The sequence below is a fragment of the Stegodyphus dumicola genome, chromosome 5 (genome assembly GCF_044657685.1).
Source record: "Stegodyphus dumicola isolate Sdum_Otavi_A_Nest chromosome 5, ASM4465768v1".
In the NCBI taxonomy this organism is placed as follows: Eukaryota; Metazoa; Arthropoda; class Arachnida; order Araneae; family Eresidae; genus Stegodyphus; species Stegodyphus dumicola.
Genome location: NC_140772.1, coordinates 20,263,167 through 20,284,743, shown reverse-complemented (window position 1 = coordinate 20,284,743; position 21,577 = coordinate 20,263,167). Strand labels below are relative to the sequence as shown.

The window sequence follows — 21,577 nt, the reverse complement described above, 5'->3', positions numbered from 1 at the left end:
AAAGAATTTTTACTTCCTTGTGCGAAGTAAAAAGGAAGTATTATAATCGCGAAAAGTTTCAGGCAGCATATTTCAACGAAAATATCCCATTTTGACCTCTTTCAAATGCAATTTAACGATGTATTTCCGTGATATATGTACGTAAGGACAGAATAAAACATGCTTTTCCTCCAAAAAAATACAAAACTGTTTTAAAATTAATTCTGAAGAGAATTTTGCGTGGCGTCTGTACGAACGTATGTACTTACGTACGTATCTCGCATAACTCAAAGACGAGTAGCCTCAGAACGTTGAAAGTTTGTATATAGGACTGCTATAACATGTAGATGTGCACCTTGCATATTTTGGTTGCAATCGGCCGCACCAAACGTATATAAATATATTTATATATATAATCCACTCTGTTACCCGGCTCAGTGATCTCAGGTTCTTTACTCTTATATGTTTGTAAATTATACTTTTTTTTGCTTTAAAAATGATTGAATTATGTTGTTCTTATCTTCCGGGTAAGATTTTTATGCCTTTAGAAAATCTGTATGCAATATTTTTAGAATTATCAACAATTTTAAAATTCTTTAAGTACCGCTAAGCCTAATAATGTTTTTGATGGCGGCCATTGCTTTTGTTTACATTTGAAACAGCAGGATAGCGGATTTGTTGCCAGTCTAGAGAAACTTAGCTTCGCAACAACAAAGATTACGCCTTCATTTATTATTTAAATCCTGCTTAATTCTTTCTGGAATTTTTTCGAGGAAATAAGCGTTTAAGATTTACTTCGTAATATTTAATACAGATATTTCGAGTTTTTACATATTTTTGCCTTGTCGCGAAGTGAAAACTGAATTAATTGAATGAGAAATACTCAATAGTCTTTGAAAAACTGTTTCTTTTTGTTTTGTTTGCTTAATTTCTTTTATACATCGTTCTAGCTTTATTATAGTATTTGAATAGAACATGTGGCAACGATTAGATAATTCTTTAAATGATATAAATTTTGTGCATTCTGAGTTATAATATGAACGAAATATAATACTGTTAAATGAACCTAGCGCCAGAGTTTCTCTATGGAAAACAAAGTGAATTTTAAAGAATGCATGTATTCTATTGTGGTTTATGCGGTGTCGGCGAAGTAGGTTTAATTCAATTTAATAAGTTTAAATGAAATGCGAGAAAAATGCGTATAATTTAATATTCCGTACAAGGAAGTCATGTGGTGTACACATCAAATTTTTTAGTATGTGAGAAGAGCTATGGGTGCAATAGGACAAAGGCATATAGACCTTTTTCTTCCCTGAAGTTAAGGTAAGAATATTGCGAAGTAAATATACTTTGGATTAAGTGCTAATAAACTCAGGATATTTTAATAATTTCAAGATTCAAAGTAGCTTGTACTTATGAGCCTTGAGTCAGTAGTCTGTCGCACCACCTTGTTCTCTTCTTTTGTGATGCTTTATATTATATACAAGGAAATATTTTCTTAGTTTGAATATTAAAGAATTTGTAAGGATTATGTTAATTTTATTAACAGTTAAATTTTAAGTTAAAGTTCCTTTCCTGTTAAATTCTTAACTTCAACTCACTACTTCCGTCCAGAACGTAGTTTGGAATCTTGCTGAATATTTAATGAGGAGGAGCGGTATTTAAACCACGAAGTTACTTACTGAGTCAGAGAGAATGAGAGTTTCTGATTTACGCGCGTCTGCCTTTTTGGCCACTTACTCTCTCAAAGCTGTTATTACGCTCGGCCTTACTCAGGCCCTTGATAAGCTTCGTTGTCAAATAAGTTAAGGGGCCAACTCGATTTGAATCTTGATAGCTTCTGCTATACTTCTTTAGTTAATCTTAGTTTTAGTTTAATTCTTAGTCTTTTATGTCCAAGTCCAAGTGCGGGCTTTGCTTGTACACTCCCAGGCGGAGTTTTGTTAAATCTTATTGGAATAATAAAGGGTTAGTTACCCTTCTATCTTGTTGTTTCTTGTCACCGAACTCAAGCGATTATTCGCTTATCAGTTCTTAGATTCTTCACTTCCAACATTAACTTAGAATTCCAAAGTGAGGAACTCTACAAATTATTAAGTATATTTTGCCATTTTCTAAATTACAAGTAAGCAGAAATTTAGGAACGTTATTTGATGTTTATGTTCTGGTAATGGTGCCATTTCCAAACTAATTTTTATGAACTTTTAAAGTATCACACAGATTAATGAATAATACTGGCGGGACAATAAAATATTTTCTCTGTCTTCACCGAATTTTGTAAACAGCCACACCTCTTCCCGACACTCAACATTTTTTGACGTTCGCCTATTCAAAACCCAAATGTGTGCCTGCGTTCACTTAACATGCTCTTCAATCACTTGTCTGCGTAGGTGGAAGACCATGATGCGACATTCCTTCCCAGCAGCTACCTTAAGAGCAAAGAGATAGTAATTCCCAATTAATGGAGTCCTAAAAGCGGCTATTAAAAGGGCGTTTCCAGATCCCGGGGTCGTTACCGGGGGCACTCAAGAAGCGGACACAATGAAAGTTTTCAGGATTCGATCGATTCATCGATGAGGCAGAAAAGTGGATTATCTGTCTGTCGAATGGCGGAATTCGATAAAAGGAAGGCTTTTCCTCAGGCTGTTAAAGAAAGATTGGATGAAGAAAACGTACTTGTGGTCTATTTTGACGCGAGTAATGTCTTTAGAGCAGTTTTGAATTTTGAAGGAATTTCGTTACGTTACGTTACCCTGTCATGCCATTTATCATTAACACAACCTAGCAAATATTTTCAGTGAAAGAGAAATTAACATCTCTTATCTTATCTTAACCCGGCGGAAGGTGCACCAAGAAAAGTTACTAGAACGGGCGCGTGGGGTATCACATACCCCAATATTTAAAATACAATAAAAATAGTATTATTTAGTTTTAAAACTTTTTTTTTTTTTTTTTTTTTTTTTTTTTTTTCTCGTGTATTATAAATAAGTGAATAATAATTGGGTTTCAAAAACTTAATTTCCGAAATAATCTTAGAGTTAAAATTAAGATAAATGAAAATAATAAACATCATGCCTCTAAGTTTCATTGCATCTCTAATACACCATGCTTTTTTTTATTTCTTCACACTTTGAACGAAATACATTCATGTGTTCTTGGCACAGAATGTTTTCACATTTTAAACATTGCATTCACGTTCTTCTGTCCTTGGCGCGAGGGCAAAAAATTTAACACATCTTTCATACTTAGTTGTTTCTAATTTCATGTATTCGTTTTAGTTCTTCATCGAAACTTCTGCTTTTGTTTTGCATGCAGTACGTCAATTTCTTGGAAAAGTATTAATCTCTGATCTTTGTTCAATACTTTTTTTCATTAATTGTAATGCTAAGTCTTTCAAAAACAGACTTCTGTTTCTTGTTGGTGGATTAGCAGTTGAATGTAATATAATTCAAGCATTTATTACAGCAACATTCAGTGCAAGAAAGAAAATTACCATTGGCCACCTTCTCGTTATTCTGGCAATTGACTAATTGGCTGATATTTCATCCTCCATATCCACTGCTCCTTTAGTCATATTATTAAAACATATAATTCCTAACGTTTTATTTTCTCCAATAGTATCATCTATAGTATGATCGTTATATAACGTTATAATGTTATAATGATCGTTATATAAAGCATAAGAACAGTTTTTCCTTTTTTAGGAACATCAGGAATTAATGTTTTATCTTTTTCGAAACCAAAACATTGTAGAAAATATTCTTAGTTTCATCTTCAGTTTCCGAAATGCAATCTTCATCGCTTTCAAATATTTCTAATAAATCTCACATGCGTTGCATCTCCAGTTCACAGGAACTCATTCTTTTTACCATAATGCAGTTAGAAATTTTTAAGAATTTAATGTCAAGAACTTTAAAATCACTTGCGAGTAGAAATATTTACTGCTACACTCTAGAAATAAATTTCTGAGCTAAATATTCGGTCAGAAAAACACTTACACGGACAGGCGCGTGGGGTGTGTCATACCCCAGTTCCAACAAAATACCAATAAATTTTTTTCTGAAACACACAGGCAAAGAAAAAGCGGTTCTGAAAGTCAACCACAACTAGAAACTCAGCTACTGAAAGCAGCACAGAATTTCAGTTTCACAAGTTAGGAATACTCCACTTTTATGTAAGGTTGGGGTATGATACACCCCACGCGCCTTCCCGCGTGTTAAATTCATATTCCATGCTGCATGACACGAAGCCAATTTTCAGGCAGTTGCCATTTCGTATAATATAAAATCATAAATTTACTTTTCAAATAATAATTGTATTGGTTAATAAACTGAAACATTTAAAAGCAGTAAATGCACTTCATAATAACTTCTTTAACTGGTATTTTAATTTCCTAGCACTTTACTTATCCGGTATAAATTGTGTATTATTTAATAGGCATACAACGAAATCATGTGGTGTCCGCATTACATTTGTTTCCTTATTATTCCTATATTAAATAATCCAGAACGTTTTAGAATTAAAATGTTAAACAAATGTGATAACGCTGCAATAAAAAATGATACAATCATTCGTAAGAGCATTCTCTCCGAAACAGAATAGACTGCAAGTAGTCCGTAAACAGATTCACATTTTTTTTTTTTTTTAAGTGGGATCAGTTTGGCAATTTATTCCAAATTATCACGAATTTTTTGACAGTATTAATTCATCTTTCTTGATGAAGGGCTTCCCCAAATCCCTCTGCTGCCAGATTACCAGTTACCTTGAAACCATAGACATTTACATAAAAAATTATGTTATCTTACCTCAAGCTGTGTAAAAAAGCTTAAAACAATTGAAACCAAACAAAAGCTTGCTGCAAAGATACACCTAACCTGCAGTCTCAATATGTGTCTTTTCTGTGGTGAAATAATCTGTTCACCTGAATGAAGTTGACTAGAATAGGACCGTATTACTGCATGTCAATAATTGTCGGAGTTTCTCTCTTTGCTGCAGCATTTTTACGGATGCATAAATTTTTCTAAATGTATTCCTTTAGGGTGAAAGTATGAAAGTATTTGTTTTTGTTTATTTCATTGGAAAGCTGTTTAGCTCTATCTTTCGAAAAGTTCCAGATAGTTAAGTTTCCTTTGATATTATGCATTTATCATTCCATATGACTCCTGAAATTTTACAGTTCTACGAAGCACAAGATATTTAACTTTTAACAGGCCTTGGGCATAGCCCAGAGTTATACCGTCGAAGTTAAGTGTAAAATTTTTAACTGAACTTTCACATTTAATCAATCTCTATTGCTTAAAACCTTAAGCAGTAAAAATATTCAAAACCAATAAAAAGTTAAAACAATAAAAGCATATATAAAAAAATCTGATATAGACACCACATAACTTCCTCGTACGGCTTATTAAAATTATACAGATTTTTCCTGCACTTCACTAATTCTTAGAATTTTATTAGAGATACATTTCTAGCTTAATTCAATTCGCTTTTCGGTTCACGGCAAGGCAAAAATATATACATATTCAAACTATCGTCATTAAAAATTGTTAAATACAGAAAAAAAAAAAAACTCTAAACACCAAATACAGTTAAAAACAATTTTTTTGGAATTAAAATCGGAGTTTTCTACTGAAAAAAAGCAATTCGGCAAGAAGACACAATTTCGGTGCACAAAATTGAAAGTTAACTTCTGGTCCCACTAGGAAAAAAGGCACTGAAGTCAGTGCATCAACTGTCTTAATTCACTACTCTACTAAGACTACTCTTATTAAGATTCACTACTCTACTAAGTACAAATGTTAAGAAAAGGCGCCTCCTTAGACCTAATGCCACTTTTAACATGTTGATAATTTACAACTACTGAATGCAGATTTAATTTACAACTATTGAATGCAGATTTAATTTACAACTATTGAATGCAGATTTAATTTACAACTATTGAATGCAGACTTACTATATCCATAAAAACCTTAACGGGAATATAACAACATAATTCAATCACTTTTAAAGCAAAAAATGCACAATTTGACAACATGTAAGAATAAAAATACTGAGCTCAGTAACGGGGTGGAAATATATGATATGCGTTTGGTGCAGCCTATTACAACGAGAAAGGCATGTGCACACCTACGTAGTATAGCCAGTTCCATATACAAAATTTCAACGTTCTACGGCTACTCGTTTTTGAATTTTGCGAGATATACACAGACGTCAGCAAAAAAATCTCTTTTGAATCCATTTCAAATTTAATTTACAATTTATTTCTGAAAACCAAGAGTCCTTTATACTGTCCATACGTACAGATATCGCGCAAAAAACATCGTTCAAATAGATTTTAAAGCGGACAAAACGGATATTTTCTTTGAAATATGATAACCGAAAATTTTCGCGATTACAATACATCCTTTAATGCGTACAAGGAAGTAAAAGCATTTCTATGTAATTTAAGTTTCTATTTTAATTGTTACTAATTAAGATACATTAATTTTGCAAAACATACGTTTGACAATTATGAACATTAAAATATTACTATAGTTAACCGAAAGTATTTCTGGCGACAGATATTGCGCATCGCGGCACTCAATCGTTTGGTTTACAGTTTCTGATATTCTTTCTTCAATAAAACTGCATATAATCAGGATTTTCTCCATCAATTATTTGCATATCTTTACTTAGTTATAAAGCCCTGAGATGAAGGCGCTGGCAAAAAATATCTGTGAAATTCTGAAAAGCCAATTTCATCAGAAATATTAAAATTATGTTTTCCAAATTTAATAATAATATTAGGATGTTTCCGTCTTCTGCAACTAACATAAAAGGGTCTGCATCTTTATGCGAAAATAGCGCACCAGCATAAAATTACCTGCACTGCTGCACAAGAGGAAGATAGTTTAATAAATGTGCCAGGTTGACTAGGCATAGAAAGGTGGTGTGGTGTGGTGTATTTAATTATGACAAAGCACACTAGGGCTATCTGCCTAAGGGAAGGAATGCCTTCGTGGAGGACTTTCTAAGGGAAACTGGCTCGTATACACGTTACACATGGGGAAAACCACGAAAACGCCCATGCAGCCAGCCCGTTCGCGGGATTCGAACCTCGGACCGAACTACCAGTGTTCAGCGACTTACCGCTCTTCCGCTGGTGGACCTAGGCATAGAAAGAAACTGACACCCTTGTGCAAGATGCCAACGTCATTTACAAGACAAGGATATCTTCTTAAATGTATAAGTACACCGAAGGTTCGAAATACGTATGTAAAAAATACCTGGCAGTGTTATAGGTTCTTCTGTATGTATGCTAAACTCTACACTCAAATCGTTCCCTAAATATTTGCCCTCACTGTTGGCTCGCAAACCATATCGAGACACTAATTAATTTTTACAAGAAAAATGGAAACTCTCACCGCAGGGTTGGTGCAAGGACTAACTCCAGGCTGTATGATGGTCACTGTGGGGCTTTCGCTCATGATGGTGCTGATGAGGGGTGGCGTAACGTTGCTTTTGACAGGTGACCTACAGGTGACGCTGTTGCTGCAGAAGGAGGTCTCCTCGTGCTTCTCCTTCTCGCCAGTGGACCCGTTGGCCAACGTGGTCGGAGACGTTGATGACTGCAAATAAAGTTACATACGATTTGCGGTCAAAGGAGGACATTAAATAAAAGACCAAGGTAAAAATTAGCACTGAGACATATAAAATTGAAACTCCGACTGCAGTTTTATTGGTAATCATTCTAACTTTAAGAAACTGCATTTGATTTTTCTGCTAAGGTTTTCAGTGAAAGCTGTAATTTTGTATTCACACTGTAAAGTAGCTTGTTTGGGAGAAAGTAGGTTATGGTTCAGACCGGAATTTCTACGCCTCCGACAGGAATGATGCAGGGCACACTTTATTCGCAGAAAAAATATTTCTTCCTCATTCCCTTCTCTTTCTGTATGGACTGATAATAATGAATTTGTTGTATCTTTGCCGTCTTGTGCTTGCTTTATTCATCCATATTAACAGAACCGCATGGCAACATAACGTAACATGTAACGTAAAGGTAAAAATTTAGAAAAGATCTTTTAACGTTAAAATTAATTATCAGTCTCTGTAAACCAAATGATTGTACAGAGATATGTAATATGTGATATGAAAAACTTACTTTTTCACTACATTAATAGCTACAATGTTTATAAAAATTAACGTGTACTATAAATAACGCGCCTTTTAAAACATATTAATTGCATATACTATTAAAAAATAAAATTTAAATTATTAAACAGAGGACATATTGCTTTTAAATCTAATAAATTATTAAGTAGTTACTGATAATTAAATCAAAAAAAATCTGAAAGTTTGCATATTTTATATTACGTCCAAAGGAACCTTTCTTTAACGTTTTGTGTGTTACATTTATTTATTACATATCATGTTCTTCGCACTTAAACCATAAAAATTTAGTTCAACATCAATATCACAAGCTATTTAAAAAGAGCATATCTTTAAAATTTCCGATACACAATCTCGCGCGCTGGAGATAAAGATGTTCTTTTTTCTTTGGGACAGTGTTGCCATTGCTCGCTTTTAAATCGTTAGTTTGTTAATCAAAAATGCGTTAAAGTTTTACAAAATATGAAATGGATAATAAAACAAATTTCAAATTAGGTCTTCCAAATGCCCATATTCGTGCGGAGGATTACGTTATTCAAAATTTGATGGCTATAGGTACCGTTGTTTTATCACAATGCGAGAAACATACATACATTTATTCAGATTCTTCATTATTTAATTTTTTTAAATATAATACAGGGCGATAATGTTTGATGGTAACAATTTGATAGGTGATACAGCCTTTTAATGTTTTCAACGCAAAATACCAAAACGAAACTGATACCCCTTCTGGGCTAACGACGTAATAAATTAAACCTATTAATTTGTTGAGATAACAACCCTCTGTCAACTGTCCAACTGTGATGCTTTCTGGAAGATAAATTTATAAGCTTGTGTTTCGTGAAACGAAAACTTTTTCCAAGTCGCATGTATGCAGAAGACATGAAAAATGAGCAATGCCCTCACCGGGCCTCGAACCACGGATCTCTCGAATACGCGCCGAGTGTGCTGACCATTACATCACGAAGGCATGTTAAGAAGGTGGGAGAAATACCTTACAACATAGCAAACGTAATGGTCTAAAATAGTCTAAACATTTTAATTGCTTAAGGGATGTTGAAACCCTAAAATCTTCAAAAAATTGCGATTGTGGAGTTTTGCATTTTCAAATTCTTTACACTTTTATCTTTCTAAAAATACCAATCTTTAATCTCTATGAAAATTAGAACTGCATAAAAATCTAGTTTTAATTTGTCATCGAATGCTTTGATCAATGAGGATTTTTACATAAAAACGCGTTTTTCTCCAAACGTGATTTTTTTACACTCGATGTGCCTCTTCTCAGGAACTACTGCTCACAGGTATCTAAAATTTTTATGGTTCATTTATTAGCTTTCCTAATATTTACTGAAATGAGCTCTTTGTTATAAACTTGCAAAAAAAAAAATTTAATTTTTTGTGTGAGAAAAGTGCTAAATTTTACTATGCCTAACAAAATATTCTGTAAATTACTCTAAAATTCAAAATGTTTTAAAAGCTCATTTCAGTATAATCAAATAAGTATACTTTAATTATTCAAAACATTTCAACCGTGTATCTACAACAGATTTTGAGAAAAGGTACATCGAAATTGGCCAATTTAACATTGTCGGTATAGAGGTTGCTGATGCCCCTTAATCCGGCTCACTATGAAATTCTATGTAACGACATTTTAATCTCTCTTCTACCTGATTTTGAGACAAATACTGAAATCAACAGCACGAGAGCTCATCTGTTCTTATAATGTATATGCCCATATATATGCATGACAATACTAGCGAGCAACCTTAGCTGATTGCCCTAGATATGCTATAAAGCAAATACATCCGCCGACGAAAACAGTTCTATAATTTCTAGCAACTGTAATCTTTGCCCTCGAGTGGTAACTATCGGTCACCACTAGAACTGATGTCGTGGTGATTCTCTATCACCACGTGGTTTAGCGTGATAATTCGAATGGTAACGATGTTTCAGATTTGGTTCGGACAATATTGCTTCACGAGTGTATTCAACAATAGATACGTTATAAGAAACTGCCAATCTTTAATCTTAAATATGTTTATTTAGATTTACTGCTATATACGTGTCTTCAGTATTAGTTCGAACTCAATAGGCGTGGCAATAGGAATATTATTTTCAATGTTATGCAGCCCAATATAGTACCTGGAACACGATGAAAGAATCAGTTTAAGTGAAGATGAGTTAGATTTTTGTTGATGGACTTACATCTATGCATAGATAGACTACAGAAAAACAGTGAAGAACTAATAGGTGAAGGAGAAAAAGATCAAGGTAATAGATACTGAACGTGAAAGCGACGGTGATTCCACAGAAGAGACAGAAAACTCAGAATGGGCAACGTGTACAGAATCCGAACAAGCACCGCGGAGAATACAGTTCGTATCAGGCGAAAGAGGCGTATAACCACAAGGTATAGTTAGACATAAAAAACCTTTAGACTTTTTTTAACTATGTGTGAAATCATTTTAAGTTTGGTTGTAGGAAAATCTTCTCCTGCTTCTAGTTCTTCCGAGCAATAAAGACCTGGAGTGCAAAACAAAGAAGTTGAAAGTGTTTTTAAGCTTTATCTTTTTGTAGTGAAATATGGAAATCTCTAAGGTTTCTACTGTTGTAGTTGGACACGTTTTTTTTTACTTCAGAAGGCCATTGAAAATGAAAGAAGGAAATTTATACTTCGTCTATAAAAATATTAGGCGGAATGTAAAAGTCAGCGAAAATTTAAGGAGGATCAAATACATGAACCTTTCCGTGTTGTGAGAATGGAAATTTCTCACACCACGCAGCTCATTCATCAGGGACAATATCCAAACAATAATCGGAATCGATAAACTGCACGTGCATATATAAACACCCACCAGACGGGATTTTCCCCTTTTCCATCTCTCTTGGCTGACTTCGGGTTCGCACGAGCATGCGAAGCTGTGGCCGTTGCATATCTCACACGCATGGAGTGACGTCGTTATTTTGGATGGAAAAGGAGGAGCTGCCTAAAACAAATTGCACGAATTAGCTGAAAATTATTAGGTTGAAAATTAATCCATATTGGAGAATCGTGCCAGATTTAACCTGCATAGAAGTAACGTGTTAATGTGTGTTTCGCATCAAGAATCTGTTACCATTTTGTCATCAGTTCGTCTCCTCGTGAATTTTACCTTGTGCTGAACAGAAAGAGGTGTGTGAAAGATATATCTGCACGTATCTCCATCTGCAATATGTGTGATGAACGTGAAAATATTTCCAGTAAGCATGTCAGGACTTGTGTTTCTCTTTATTTGCGTTGGAAACATGAATGATCCTGAATAGGAACAGGGAGCTTACCCAAGCTATGTTCAAGAAGGTGTGAAGTAGACAACACAAGCAGGAAGGGTATACGAAACCCTTTATTTTCAATACTTTACAGGTATTTCCGAACTTCGGAATACAGAGACTCGTGGTCTGAACGTAAGAATATAAAAACTACTAACTAAAACTTTAACTAAAAGCTAACTTTGAATTAGTATACAAGTGCCCAGCACTAAGACTGGCCTTTATTTAAAAAAGGTACGTATGTAGTACGCCGAGCTGCTGAAACTACGATACGTCTGCAAATATCAAGAGGGCTAAACCTCTGGTCTTAAAGGCAACCAGCAACCGAGTGAAAACTCGTAAAACTACAGTGGCAAGCGGCTTGCTTCCTAAAACACCTTCTCTCTCTCTTGGCAAAAAGCCACAACTTAAGTACTTGGACGTTAGCAAGAAAATTTGCATAAACAAAGTTAGTTTAAAGAGTTAAAGCATTTAATTCTGAACGGAAGTAGAAAATAAGAAGTTATAGTACAGTTTTAAAATAAAATAAACGTTAGTAAAACTTAGGATCCTAACAAGCAAAGTGCACGATGTCAACAGATTTGAATTTTGCTTTTGATCTTCGCTAAACGGCGCCGTCTTGCCGTTCTTCCGCCTATCCGTTCTAGTGTTCTTCCGTTTCTTGTGTTATTGTATTCCGTTATTGTGTTCTTCTACTTGTGTGTGCTATGTTCTCAAGTTGAATAATATCTAACCCACATTAAATATTAATAATTAATTCAATAAAGTCAGATTAAGCAAACAAGTTGTTCTCTGAAGTCCTTTTGACATGTTTATGGGTAAGTGAAGAATTGTGTTACTCTTTCAACGCAACCTTTCGTTTTTCAGGCGAGCAAATATTGGACACATGTAAATTGATTTGTTACTTATAGGTATCTAGTTAAGATAGATGGTTACCCACAACACCACACATGTTTAACATACAAATACCTTCCCATGTTTGCCTGGAGCTTCTTAAAATATACGATATTAGCGACACTTAATCCGTAATGTGAATGCAGTCTTACAGCTACATTGAACTACTCACCTGCAGGCTCTGAACATTGGTAAGCGGGTCCTGCTGTGGCAACTGCGGCGGCCGCTTGGCTCCTGTGCCAGGTACGCTTGTCCCTATGGCGGGCAAATGGGCGTTTGGTGTAGGATAATGAACAGGGCCTTCGTTGGCCGTGACAATGTAGGAGTTCAGTGTCACTGGATTGGAAGGGTCGGTGGTCTGAGGTGGGATAATGGGCCTCATGAGTGGCCTCTGGCACGTCGGGCACGACAGACATTGCTGGCATGATGCGCAAGAAGAGCAACAACCACCAGTGGGTGGGACAGGCACACCGCTGGGGTACCCGCCGTTTGCCTTGGCGGCATCTAGGAGAACCCTTAGGGATGCTATGGCGTGCAGCTGGGAAGCTTTCTCGTCCAGTTTACCTGTAAAAGGAAACAAATCTAATAAGATAATGAACCAAATTCGTAAGAAATGATTACAAAAATCTCCAGACACTACTTCTGTTATGTTCTTAAAAAAAACTGTATTGCGCGAATTTGTGTCATGCAAACCAGAAAACTGATACAAAAAAAAAAAGATTAAATTTAGAAAGGTAAAAAAATACTTTTTCGTTATGTAACTGAGAGAAATATATATATATAAAGAACAATCAGTCACAAATATTAGATTTTAGCATCACATAATATCTCCTACAATATTCCTACTGAACATCATTAAAAAAGGCGAGGACATATATCCATCTGAATCTTCTGCAGCCAAAGTCTTGACTTGACTGCTATTCCTTTCACACAAAAAAATTGCCATGAATTCTTTGGTTTCAGTCGAAAGATCTTTATGATTTTTGTTGTATGAAGCTAATTATCGCAGCGGTGGGAAGTTATGTGCCTCTCAGAAGAAGAATCTTCTTCGTTTAGGAAATGTTACTTTAGGTGTTAGGCTAAGGTAGCGTAATAACCTACTACTTCTACTTTCTTCTTGAATCACTTTAGTTTTGCCTTGATGATGATTTCATGATTTCTGAGTTATGTTGTGTTTTAATATGCCATGTTGTCCAAATAATGACTCTTTTGGGTTAAATACTCCAGAAGGGTAATTTGTTTCGTTTCCGGTCTTTCATTTTTAGGAAATAAACTAACAAAATATCTATAACCAATTAAGTTAATTGAATGATTTTGGCACGTTAATGATGCCATTACAAGATGTATAAAATTTACAAGATAAATTTTTAATTGAAACCAGATAAAATATGATGAACATGAAATACACTAAGCTATTGCAAAACAAGTTCAAAGTTTAAAATTCGAGCACTCTGTGAAAGTTTTGTACGCTAATAAAGAGCATATGGATTCTCTGTCGGCTTTTGAAAGTTACTTACGTGCCATTCGAAAGTACCTGATTCTAAGAAGAGATAAAATTTTTCCTATTCCGTTTTTCTGGCAGTCTTCCAATACCCCCTTTAAATTTTATGGTTCTAGGCTTATTATGGTGCTGAATATACCTTGTCTCTGCCATTTATTCTGAACTTGATGACAATAGCGATGTCTTCAGAAGGGCGAATCGATTTTACAATGCAGCACCAGACTTTGCTATGACGTCTGCTAGATCATTATTTCCCATCTTGAAATGGAAAACCAACAGTGAAAAATCTCATACGCATGGATGCTTAAGCTTAAATTTAACTTTATAGCTTCAACAGCTACCGGACTTTGCGAATCAGAAAATGTTTCTAAACCTTCTAGTTCTTTAAAGGTATAAATTATAAACTTTCTCCGACATACTAGTTCCCATGTGAACGAAAATTCACATTTTGCAGCAGTCCAGAAGACAGCACTAAACAAGCATCATTCAAACCGCTTGCCCTCCAAGCAGTTGCAAATCACAAAATATATTTCAGCAATTCTTTAGATCCACCTGTGTATATAGCAATATAATTGATGTATTTAGCTCTATTTATCGATTTTTTTTATTTCCGTGCTTAGTAAAAAAGATGCTTACACACGATCTCATTAGCATTTCTTTTGTTATGATAGTATAAAATTCCGAAAGCTGCATTTTCACAAATTCCCAAAATGGTATATTAAAATGGCATAGTGTTTGGATGCACGCATCAGGTATGGAGTTCTTCAGTGAGCGGACCCTTGAACAGAAAGATGGCCCAAAGAAATGCTCGGTAGAAGTATTTTTCAGCAGAAACGGCAGCCAATAATGTCTTCAATATCTTCTGTGATACTAACAACTCGCCCATCCTATGGAAAATGAATGCTCAGTCTACATTCCGAATGCTTTTCTAAAGCTTTCTAAATAATTTTAACTTGTGTAGAGGATGTTATTGGTGACATTAAGAATGTCCCCGACCTGCTGTGGCTTTGGTATTTCAATTTTCTTGCGTTTTCTTTGATTTTTAAAGGCTACGAGGTTTAACAAAACGAGGTATTACCGATAATCTCTTCAAGATTTCCTTTGTTCTCTCAGCGGTTCTTGGCATCCGAGATTACACCAAAACTTTCAGCATTTTAGAAGCTTACTGGCACACAGACTGTAGTTGTCTGAATCCAACTAATATCAGTAATATACTATATAATTGTCAGAAGCATTTTCATTGTTTCTTCTTTTGTAAATTCTGTAAAAGATGAGAGAATTTCATAGTTTGCTCTAACAATTATGAAAACAGGATATATTGATATGAGGTTTACACCTCTTCATGAGGACTTCAGAAATACAAAAATAGGGAATGATCTCTAAAATGCACAAAAAAACAAAGACGGTGAACAAATGGCAAGATCAAGAGCGTGGAAGGTTCTTGTAGGCTCAAGGAAGTAAGTATGCTATCTATTATCGAGGAGAGAAAGCTGTTACCTTCTATCATTTGCTCAATTTGTTCGCATCGATGATTTGTATCTTTACTTCCCGGAATGGAATATTGTCTTTAAAGTCTCCTATTATGGTAAATTGTTCAGGCAGCTGCTCTGTAAATCTCGTTGATCGCTGTGGTCATTTGGAGTCAAGTAAACAGCTGGTTTGATTTATTTGGTCATGCGAAAACAGATAAGACTTATCTGCCTTATATGAGGAATTAATTCAAGAAAGATGCTTTAAGAAAAACTGGCTTGTATTCAAGTTACACACGGGGGAAAACTGCAGAAATGCATATCTCTGATGTTAATAAAATTTTGGTGGAAGCCACAACATTTCCATGAGATTAGAGTGGTCATTATGCGGGATGTGTTTTCTTTAGGTGCAATTCTCTGGTTTTACGCGGAAGATGATGTTTTGAAATATCTAGTTCCTTTTCCATTCCATCCAGAACCTAAATGTTCTGAACTGATGCTATTTAAGAGACTTACGTTCTGGTTTCTGGTCGGTTTTGATTTTTTTTTTTTTGCTTAATGTTTTCGACTTTAGGGTCTTTTATTCTTACGTATGCCATAGTTTGTCAGTGGCCATCAAATTATAGCTTTTTTGTGTGGTCTCTTGAAGGTACCCTTCCTTCTAGGGTAGTCCGTGTTTTCCGTGAACCATACTAAAAATTAGTTTCCTATTATTTTCATTGATTTTGCAGCAAAGCCGTGTGCTTGTTTTTCCAGTTTCCACAACGCTGCTTGGTAACTGAAATTTTTCACTGTTGTGGCTTTTCAGATGACAACGAGCATATGTGAGTTGACCATGGTAAGACATATTTCAACTGTCAAAGTGCTGGCACTGAAATTATCCCAAACGGTTTGGCATGTCTTAATGGTCAAGATAAGAACTCAGCCTTAATACCTTTTGGTAGATAAAACGTGAGGAATACCTGCCTCGTAATGATGCCATTCAAGATGCCTCGCAATGATTAATTGCCTTAGGTGTCTTCATCCGCCTAGCAGAATGTGCATTCTGGTCAGACAACTCAGAGGGACTTTTCTTCTCTTCAACGAAGAAAACGTCGGCAATCACGACAACACTTTAGTGTTTTATGCCCTGACATACTTACATTGACTTTCCAAGGTTTTTTTTAAATCCCAGAGCAACAGAATGAGTTGCAGGAACTGTTTCAATTACATCTCCAAAGCTCAGCCGTTTGATGTTCTGTGGCTCGCCTGTACAGGAGTGTGATGATAATCATGCATGGTCATATTTTCTGATAACTGACTGTTGAATTCTTAATAAACAAATAATACGATTGTTTTTATTGGTATTTACATTCCTTTTTATTTAATCTAAGAAAGGAACATTTTCCTTAAAACAAGTTTAGTTTAGAAAATCTATAACTGACAGAAATAATGATAGGTAAATACGAAATGCAGGTTCTTGTGCCAGAGCTATCCGTGTCTACTCACTCACTCCAGCTCCATAGTCGGCATTCCCGAAAGCAGGAACTCTTGATTGGCGAAGCCACTGACCAGCCGATTGATAACATAGAGGAAAAGCAAAGCAGTTTGTTGGAGGCAGTAAATCGCCCAGTCGCCACACATGGACACTCGTACACTTGGTCAGCCACCCCACACACGCAAACATGTAGGACGTTTTCAGTCCATGAGAAGCTAGAAGCAATAGGGAAGTGATAACAACTCACGTGTAGCCAAAATTTCAGTAAAGGAAACCACTGGTAAGAAAACAGAGGAAAAAGCAAGATAAGACGAAAAGGAAAGATCACCGGGGGGCGGCGTAATACCTGTGCTAAGAAAGAAGGACATCCCTCGAGAGAACGATGTAGTTGGGGGGCTGTAAGTAATATTTTAAAGTTAAACGTCAGTAGGTTGTTTCCTATATTAATGCTTGAAGTCAAGGTTACTTTACTATAATAAGCTTCCTCTTTTTACTCAACTCACCTGGCCGCAGCGTATATATATGTCACTCAAAACTGACTGTAACATGTGTTTGTGCTCCCATAGTGCAAACCGTTATTTTTTTCATTTTTGGCAGTTATTTCACCATATAAGATATTTCTCCAGCCTTCTCAGCATGCCTTCGTAGTGGGGTGGCGCGTATTCCAGAGATCCGTGGTTCCATTTCCGACGAAGGCATCGCTCATTTTTTACATCTCCTGCTTCCAAAATACCTAATGTCTTTACAGTGGCGCCCGAACTAAGAGGGTGTTAGATGATAATTCTCCCCACACAGGATTTGGCAATTGGCTTCCCTATAAACCACAGTCGCTCTTTAAAAGGAGGAGTATATAAGATATTTCTCCTGCCTTCTTCGCATGCCTTCGTAGTGTGGTGGTCTGCACGCTAGGCGAGTCTTTCAGAGGTTCGTGGTTCGATTCCCGGTGAAGGTGTTGCTCATTTTTCCCATCTCTTGCTTACAAAATACCTAATGTCTCTACAACTATAATGTTTTAAAAGCATAAAATTCACCCTCAAATTAAATGCATATTTATAAAAAAGAAGCAAGAATGAGCATATATTTCTACCAAATTGCGTCTATGTATATTATTCCCAATTTTTTTTTTTTTTTTTTTCAAATTAAAGAGCTGTATAAAAGCCCCAATGCAGGAATTTTTCGCTAACCCCCAAACATTTGGGAGTGGAGGAATTTTATTTTTTCCACTTTTCCCTATATATATGTATATATAAATATATATATATGTATGTAATAATAAAATTCCATAGTCAAGAATACACTTAAAATTCTAACTGTATGTTCTTTTCATTTTTAATGGCGACGTTCTCTTATTTAAAAGTACGTGGAATTTAATCCACAGCCCCGTAGTCAAGTTGTTTTTCCCGCCTTTTCTACACGTACAGTTATAGAATGTTCTGGAACTATTTAAAGCGAACTGTATTGGCTGACGTCCTTTCTTGGAAGCTCCGCCTTTCCAGAGGCTATAAAAGGACTCGCAAAGGAATATCGCGGGCTTTTTCTTAAATGTCACGATGCAGTAAACTTCATACAAAAAGTTATTAATAATTCTTTTTATTTACTCCGGATATCTGATTTTGTAACTGCTATTTCTCCTGAATAATAATAAATGGATCCTGTTTTTTAAACTTATCGTCTGGTAATTTAAGCTACGACTACATCTATGATTCTTCATCGATCTATTTATTCTGGACAAAAGCTGATACATCATATATATATATTTAAAAAAAATTTCAGTATTTGATATCAACTCAAAAGATGAAATTTCCAATATTTTATACATAGGTGTTTGCTTATTCAATCTAAAAGAAACAATAATTACACCTTCGTTTCTGAACCAGATCCTGTTTGATATTTATACAAATGTTTAAATGCATTTAAAAAATATCAAAAATACAGTGGTGGGCAAAATTGTGGATACTTTCGGAAATTTTTATATTTTTGAACTTTGTATGCTTATAGAAAATATTACGTTTCGCAAAATCCAAACTTGTATATATCATTTTAAAGAGAATTTATTACTGAATTCAATGTACCCTTTATTTTTGATTACAGCTTCACGTCGACGTTTCATTGAGCTGACAAGAGTTTTAAGCTCTTCTTTCGTTATTACATGATGCCAGGAAACAATTATAGCCTCAATTAGTTCCCTTTTATTTGATGGGCGCCTCATCCGGACAAGAGTTTTCAAACGGTGCCACAAATTTTCGATAGGATTGAGGTCAGGACCGTTTCCCGGCCATGACAACAATTTAATGCTCTTTGTACGAAACCACTCTTTCGATATTTTGGCCGTGTGGCAAGAAGCAGAATCCTGCTGAAAAATAAACGAAGCATTGTTGGAAAAGAGATCTCTGATGGAAGGTAGAAGTTTTGGTTCTAGAATAGTGTCAATGTATTTTCTGGCATTCAGTGTCCCATCGATGACATGAAGGCGACCAATACCATCTGCTGACATGCATGACCAAATCATAACACTAACTGGGTTCTTCACAGTTGCTTGAATGCAGTCAGGATGTAGCTCTTCTCCTATTCTATGTCTTACATATTTTCGCCCATCACCGAATAACGATATCTTAGTTTCATCACTCCATATAACTTGTGACCACTGATCATCTTCCAATTAATACGTTCCTTTGCCCACTGTAGTCTTTTTTTTTTTTTTTTTTTTTTTTTTTGTTGCTAAAATTAAGATAAGGCTTTTTTTGTGGAATTCTACTTCCCAGTCCAATATCTGTTAATCTTCTCCTGATTGTTCTTGAACTGACACAAACACCAGCATCATTCAGATCACTTCTGATGGCCGCTGATGACATTTTTCTATCTTGGGGACATAGTCTTTTTATTCTACTGTCATCAATAGATGTGATGCACTTTTTCGGCCTTTTCCTTGTTTGTTTTTATTGAATTTGTCTCCTGATATCGTAAACAAAACTTTCGGACTCCAGATGTAGTCAGTGAACCACCCACCTGTCTTGCAGTTTCAGCATAGGAAAGACCACTTTCTCGTAACACAATAATATTACATCTCTTTCTAGGTGTCCAATCTACTCTTTTATTTGATGTTATTGCTTCTTGACTAAATATTAAAATTTTTACAAAAATTCCTACTTGTAATTGCATTGTATAAGAAACAGGTCCTCCTTCTACAGAACAAAGCAAAATAATGAATTGTTTCAAGTGTAAACATGATGTCAGCTTCTACTGGCAGTTACTAGCATTTGATTGGTTCTCAGAAAAAGAATAGTGATTAGCCAGGAAAGCTAGACATTACAAACCACTTCATAACTGTGTTTTTTATTTATATTAAAATACATATAACATTTTTTGTATTGCAAATAATTGAATTTTGTGTTTTGTATTGCATTCAGTAATAAATTCTCTTTAAAATTATATATACAAGTTTGCATTTTGCGAAACGTAATATTTTCTATAAGCATACAAAGTTCAAAAACATAAAAATTTCTAAAAGTGTCCACAATTTTGGCCACCACTGTGTATAAACATACACACAAAAAGTAAAATAAACTGAAGGCGCATAAAAGTTCAAAATGAAATTTAAATGGCAAAATAAAATATCAAGTAAGACGATGAGTCTACACTTACACAGCTTTATTGAAATATTGAAATCTGTGTCACGAGAGTCGATAACTACATGTTTCTTCAGTGTAATAGCCATCATTTTTAATGGATTTAACAAGATTGCTGCATTTAAGGGGACTCATACACCTTAAAACCCATAAGATATTCGAATAGGTGACTGTTGCAAGAATTGGGATAACTTATTTATTTTAAAAGCAATTACTACTAACCTTTTACAGCTGACTACATAATATAGCTGCTTTCTGAAATAGTCATCAGAAAGTTTGTGTTGCCACAAATATTTTTATAATTTAATCCCCTTTGTGACAACATTTTTTGTCATGTTTCCAACTTGCGCACACAGTTTAAAACATTCTGTTTCTTAATTTAATTCCATATTTAATATATAGCTTTTATAACATTTGGAAACTACTGTGAACCTAAAATTCTAAAAATTTCATGTTAAATTTTTATTTTATTTTGAGTTAAGTTTATAAAATGTATTTTATTAAAAAATTTTTTAATGTTTTCGTCCATAAAATTTTTCAATATTAAAATATTCATTAGATTGTTGGTTCAGTTAGAAAGTAGTGCCCGTATAAAGAATTCCATCCGATTTTAAGTATGTACCATTAGCCATTTTTAAAATATCATGCGCGCAAGGTGGAAACGTGGCGAAATATTTTGTCACAAAGAGGATTAAATTACAAAAATATTTGTGGCAACACAAACTTTCTGGTTACTATTTCCCAAAGCAGCTATATTATGTAGTCAGATGTAAAACGTTGGAAGTAATTGCTTTTAAAATAAATAAAATATCCCAATTCTTGCAACAGTCACATATTCGAAGATCATAAGGGGTTTAAGGTGTATGAGTCCCGTTAAACAAACGTATCGACACATAACAAAGGGCAACAATTTTCCATCTCATAAGAAATTGCATTAATTGACAAAGCGCTGACGTAAATTAGTGAACTTGTGATCCCAAGTTCATTAAAAAACATATTTTTAAAAGTTCTACTAACTCGTGGATCATGCAATAAAGTTAGGAAAAGTCTTACTCTCATTCAGCTACTATTACATTTTATTGTACATCCTGAAACTGGACTCCCTGAAAACATCTTCATGGAAACACTAACATTAACTATAACCTTTTTAAGAAATCGAATGGCTTACAAAGGAAGA

General features: G+C 34.8%; 1 protein-coding gene across 3 annotated transcripts in view; it reads right to left on the bottom strand.

Moving 5' to 3' along the window:
- The window catches only part of LOC118196090 (sodium/potassium/calcium exchanger Nckx30C-like), a 326,882-nt gene that overhangs the window by 24,641 nt on the left and 280,664 nt on the right, over positions 1-21,577 (bottom strand). For all 3 annotated transcript variants that reach the window (XM_035367485.2, XM_035367488.2, XM_035367487.2), the window contains exons 4-5: positions 12,500-12,891; positions 7,383-7,586 (exon numbers count right to left, since the gene is read on the bottom strand). In XM_035367485.2, the coding sequence (XP_035223376.1) occupies positions 7,383-7,586; positions 12,500-12,891 (596 nt within the window). The remainder of the gene's footprint in view (positions 1-7,382; positions 7,587-12,499; positions 12,892-21,577) is intronic.